The 5676-nt window shown below is 38.5% G+C and overlaps 1 protein-coding gene across 1 annotated transcript; it reads right to left on the bottom strand.

Annotated features, from left to right (window-relative positions):
- Positions 1 to 510: 510 nt before the first annotated feature.
- On the bottom strand, positions 511 to 4558 carry LOC112184648. Its single transcript, XM_024322897.2, has 5 exons — positions 4077 to 4558; positions 1601 to 3331; positions 1383 to 1501; positions 819 to 1230; positions 511 to 719 (listed from the first exon to the last, which is right to left on the bottom strand). Exons 2-5 carry the CDS (start codon positions 3324 to 3326, stop codon positions 511 to 513), a joined length of 2466 nt encoding a protein of 821 aa, XP_024178665.1. The 5' UTR covers positions 3327 to 3331; positions 4077 to 4558.
- Positions 4559 to 5676: the final 1118 nt, after the last annotated feature.

Genomic DNA, 5676 nt, shown 5'->3' with positions numbered 1-5676 from the left:
GCAGACACAACCACTGGGTTAGGCAGTGAGTGGTTGAAGATGCAGTCTTGACTGCCCTGGTTTCGTGCAAACCACCCGTAAATATGCAGTTGGTGCTGTTATGCCACGTGTTTCCAGCTACAATGGGCCACAATGTTCGTTAGTTTTCACCATAGTCAAGGTAATTAATTCACATATCATATAAAGTGATGGAATCACTTATGTTTTTCTGTGTAGACCAATGTTTTAAAAGGCTAAGGCGTAGCCGAGGCGTAGCCGGGAGAGCCTCAGCAAGGCGCTTGCCTTGAGGCGTAAGGCGTAAGCCTTACGTATAAACTAGCTGTATTTACGTATAGAACTAGTCTTATATATAGAACATGTATTGTAACCAAAAAACCATTATAAATTGTCATCCATTCATAATAAGCAAGTACTAAAACCATATGATTCAACAAAATCACCAAACCTAAAATAAATCCAAAGATATAAAGTTGAAAGACCAAAGAACAAGAACAAATATTTAAATCAACTTCATCCTTGGAAATCATCATCGTCATCAATTAGAAGATCACCATCCAAACTATCTTCACCCAAACTATCACCACCATCACTATCACCTCCATCACTATCATCACCATGGTGCTCGAAGAGAGGATTGGTGTCATCAAATGGATTAATTCTAATACCATCATCCACAATGTCATCAAGACGCATTGATTTTCTTGGAGTTTTTCTTTTACCTATACAAAAAGGTGATGGACAATTAAAGATAGTGTTGAGAAATTATTTAAATACTATGTTATACAATTATTTAAACACAGATTTTTCTAAGAACTTACTTGAACATGCTCCTTCACTAGATTTCCTTTTGTATAAAACAATAGGCTCATCAAGAGAAGGAGTAGGCTCACGGGGAGGAGTAGGCTCACGAGGAGGAGAATGCACACGAGGAGGAGGCTCTCTATCAATTAGGGTACTTTTATATGTACCAATTGGCACATTTCTTACCGCCTCATCATTTAATGTTAGATCTTCTACATTGTCCTCAAGCCAATGTGGATTCGGGGGAAGAACCGGATCCTCTATCTCTGTTATCCATTCATCATCAGATTCAATTTCTTCCACTACAATAGGATCGGTCATTGTAGCATTCCTTTTCAAATTCCTATCTCGTAGAGCAATATTATATTTCACATAGACTAAAGCATGCAATCTCTTGTGCTCAAGTCTATTCCTCTTTTTGGTATGAATCTACAATCAACATTCAACATACAAATGCAACAATTCAATAGGCTAGTAATTATTTGGTACCATCAACATTCAACATTCAAATGCAACAATTCAATAGGCTAGCAATTATTAAGTATTTACAATTCAACTTGAAAGTGATAAAAAGAACTTACCATTTCAAAAGTACTCCAATTCCTCTCACACCCCGATGCACTACAAGTAAGGGAAAGGACCCGAGTAGCAAAATTCATCAACTCCGGTGTTTGTGTCCCATATTTTTCCCACCAAAACACTAAAAACATAAAATGAATTTAGATTAATAAATCAAAATCATATAGACATTTGGTAAAATCGCATTTAAAAGTAGCAAGTTAAGCAAATAATAACTAACCGGGTGATCGGATTTTTCTAGTAGATTCGGCCATCGCACTTCCAAACTTACCAAGCTTTCGCTCATATAAGTCTAATTGTATTTCCGCTGCGACACGAGCCTCACCAACTAGCATCCTATCCATGCACTCTTCCAAACCCTTCTTCACATGCTCGGTATTTTTAAAGTTGTCTTCATATCGGAATTGAGGGTTCAAGTAATAACCCGCCGCATGCAATGGTTGATGAAGTTGTGGACTCCATCTATTATCTATTCTCCTCCAAATCGCTCCATACTTTGCTTCTACATTTCCAAGATTACTTGCAATCTTTTCTTTTGCGGCATCCATCAACTCATAGATAAATCCCATGGCGGGTCTTACTTCCGAATCAACCTCTCTTAAGACACAAACAAGGGGCAAGACACTCTTTATGCAATAAGCAACATGGTTCCAAAAACTTGTGTCACGAAGGATCCACTTCCTCACCTCATAAGCATCCTTATGTTTTGTACATCCACATTCATACCAATCTTTTGATGAAAACATACTAATAAGAGCCTCCTTTTGCTTATATAAACTTTGAAGAGAGAGAAAAGATGTGGCAAACCTTGTAACCGCCGGTCGAATAATCTCCTTGTTGTCGGTGAATTTCCTCATAATGGAAAGAACTTGTGTGTGCCCATAAATGAATTTCACAATTTGCTTAGCTTTTTGAATGGTGGTTTCAAAGACTTTCATCTTGCTAATATCTTCTAACATCAAGTCAATGCAATGAGCCGCACACGGAGTCCACCACAATTTACTCCTATGCTTCATTAGTTCCTTTCCCGCCCACTTATAATTGGAAGCATTGTCCGTAACTATTTGGACAACATTCTCCTCCCCTACCTCCTCCACAATACTATCCAAGTAATTTAGCATCAACTCTCCATTTTTAATTGTATCCGATGCATCAACCGATTTCAAGAACCATGTACCTTTAGGGCTATTTACTAAAAAATTTAGTATAACCCTACTCTTGCCATCCGTCCAACCATCCGACATAATAGTGCATCCATAGTGGCTCCAATCTTTTTTGTGTGCTTCCATTAACTTTTGAACATCTTCAACTTCTTCCCTCAAAATCCAAGTCCTTAACTCATGACTTGTTGGAGGTTGAAAACCGGGACCGTATTTGGCAACCATCTCCAATGCCGCAAAATAATAAGGATTATTTGCCACATTGAAAGCCAATGCACTAGTATAAAACAAACGCCCAATTGCTCTACACACATCATGTCTTTCTTCTTTCTTGTATGAAGTATTTAATGTAACTTGACGAGCTTTTGAGGATACAAACTTGTCCATCGGTCCTCTAGCCTTCGGTTGACCCGTAGAACCACCACCAAGTGGAGTTTGAGCACTACCACTCTCACTTGCAGCAACATTTGTCACCTCTTGATAATGTGCATCTCCTTCTAGACTTTCCAATCCCCCTATCTCCCGACGCACCGCAATCCTTGTTTGTTTCTCTTCTTCATTTCTTTGAAGTGCTTTAGTGCACCAATCTTTCACATTTGGTGGAACTTTGTTACAAGGTTTGATTCCTTTATGAGTGCCAACTAAATGTTGCTTGAACCTGAATATGCCACCGGTATTTCTTTGATCACAAAATGCACACAAAAAGTACTTCAACTCCCCGGGAATTGGTTTAGTCCATCGCCAAGCATGGTCTTTCTTTGTTGTCCCGCTAGTACTAGAACTCATTTTGCCTACACAAGATACAAACTTATATTAAATTATCAATTTAAAGTGCCAATCATAAACAAAACAAAATAGAAGCTATACCATAATAACATTGTTCTTCACATAATAACATTGTTTATAAGTTATAACCCAGTACCCCACATAATAACATAATAACATTGTTTATACCCACATAATAACATTCTGTTCTTCAAAACAGAAGCTATACCATAATAACCATGCATTGTTAGGGAAGCCAAATATCTTCAGCGCCCCTACGCAAGCCTTATTGAAAAGGCTCCTTACTATAGAACAAAGATAAACTCCTACATTCAGTTCATGAGCAGCCACATTGCAAAGAGATAAAGAAAAATCAATTAGCGGAAAGTGAGCTCCTCTTTTATTCATGGTGACGAACTTGAATGCAAATGCAGAAAATTCAAGCCATATTTACAAACAACCAGCTGAACATGATATTATGTTATTATGTGGAAGTGTAGAGCAGCTGAACATGATAGTTACTCCAATTCGGAAGTGTAGAGCAGGTTCATCAAATCAGAAACACAGTGACTATATTCAATGACATAGAAAGACAAAGAAAAACATTCAGTGACTATAGTGACTATATTCAAATCAGTAGCACATAACAAAGAAAAACAATTGCACATAGATGATAGATCGATGTCAAAATTCCAATTCCAATTGCACATAACAAAGAAAAACAAAACCATCCAAAGAAAACAAGGAAAACTGATCGGACCATGATCATACCTTGAACTCCTTTTCTTCAAATCGAAGTATCGAACTGCAACTCTCCAACTCTCTTCAAATCTTGCTCCACTTCTGCAAATAGCTCCTTTACAACCAAATTCTTGAGAAAACTTATGGGCTCTTTGAGATTTTATCAACTTTTCAAGTAAGGGATTGGGATTGGGATTGGGATTGAGAGTGAAGACTCGGGGAGGCATGAGGAGGCAGGTAGGGTGATTTGGGGATCGGGTCGTATACAAAACACGACCTAAATGAATCAACTCTCTCCAAAAAATCCAAAACGACGTCGTTTTGGTTTGTAAAAACAAAAACAAAAAAATTCCTCAGGCGTTCGCCTCTAACGCCTTAAGGCGCGTCTTCTACGCCTTCTGCGCCTTCCTCAGCGCCTTGGCCGCCTCTGCGCCTCTGCTGCAAAACAGAGGCTTTTTCCAGCACGCCTCGCGCCTTTTAGGCCTTAAGGCTCGCCTGACGCGCGCCTTTTAATTCATTGGTGTAGACTCATGGTAAAGATGCTTGATTTGGTACTCTTGCACAGACACGTTTGAGATAAGTAATAGAAACTAAAAATGTATATATGTAGTAAAAGAACAGAATGCATATATAGTCGTCTTCGTATCCAACTTTGAATTAGGTATCACTGATTCAAGGATTTTTCCCTTATGCTTTGGATGTTAAGCTTGAAACTTAAAATACAAGCTACCCTTTGGGTTTATAATACAAGGCGCCATATCCCTGATATTTGACTTTCAGGCGGTGCCGAGTGGCAATTGGTGGCTCCAAATTCAAGGTGAGTAACTGAGTACATAGGTGATTGGCCTGGCTCCATTTTTACAACACTGTCTGATCACTCTACAAGAATAACCTGGGGTGGGGAGATTGGCACTTCTACACCACATGGTCGTCACACACAAACTGAAATGGGCCGTGGCCATTTCCCTCATGAAGGCTATGGAAAAGCGAGTTATTTTTACCATGTTCAGTATGCGGACCAACCTGGCTCTTTCAAAGATGCTACAAGTCTCATCCCTTACGCAACAAAGCCTTTATGTTATGATATAATTGTTTTTCCTCCTAGGGAAGGTACTTCTTATGGAACTAATTTCTTTTATGGAGGTCCTGGATACTCCAGTTCTTGTCAAACTTGACGATAAAGAAATTGAAATGTAGTTTCCAACATGGAACATATATTTGAAGTCATATATACTAAGAGCCTCTTGTATGTCATATTAAAGTCTTCATTATTTTCTGTCGTTGTTATTGAAAAATATCAATATTGATGTCCTCGCTCCAGCGGGTCTGAAGTCTGAACATTGTGACCCTAAAGTATATTGCTATATGTAGGTACAATTCTTGTACATTCGTATTGGCATTCCCATACAAAGCTATGACAAAGTCCCTTTACTGATCTCGGAGAATCACAGGTAAATGCATCTACATATGCATGAGATTGTGTTGCAATCCCCGAGTCAGTAGTCAGTTTCATGTGGAGTCCGATTTTGGAAAATAGGTTTTGGGTTTTATGTATTTACGTTTTTAAAGATTTTTCTGATTGTTAAAATCGTAGTGTTGATGTCCTAGGGTTTTTAGGACTTGTCTATTC

The sequence above is a fragment of the Rosa chinensis genome, chromosome 2 (assembly GCF_002994745.2).
Source record: "Rosa chinensis cultivar Old Blush chromosome 2, RchiOBHm-V2, whole genome shotgun sequence".
NCBI lineage: Eukaryota > Viridiplantae > Streptophyta > Magnoliopsida > Rosales > Rosaceae > Rosa > Rosa chinensis.
The sequence above is the reverse complement of the archived record's forward strand: the minus strand, read 5'-3'. Positions and strand labels throughout refer to the sequence as shown.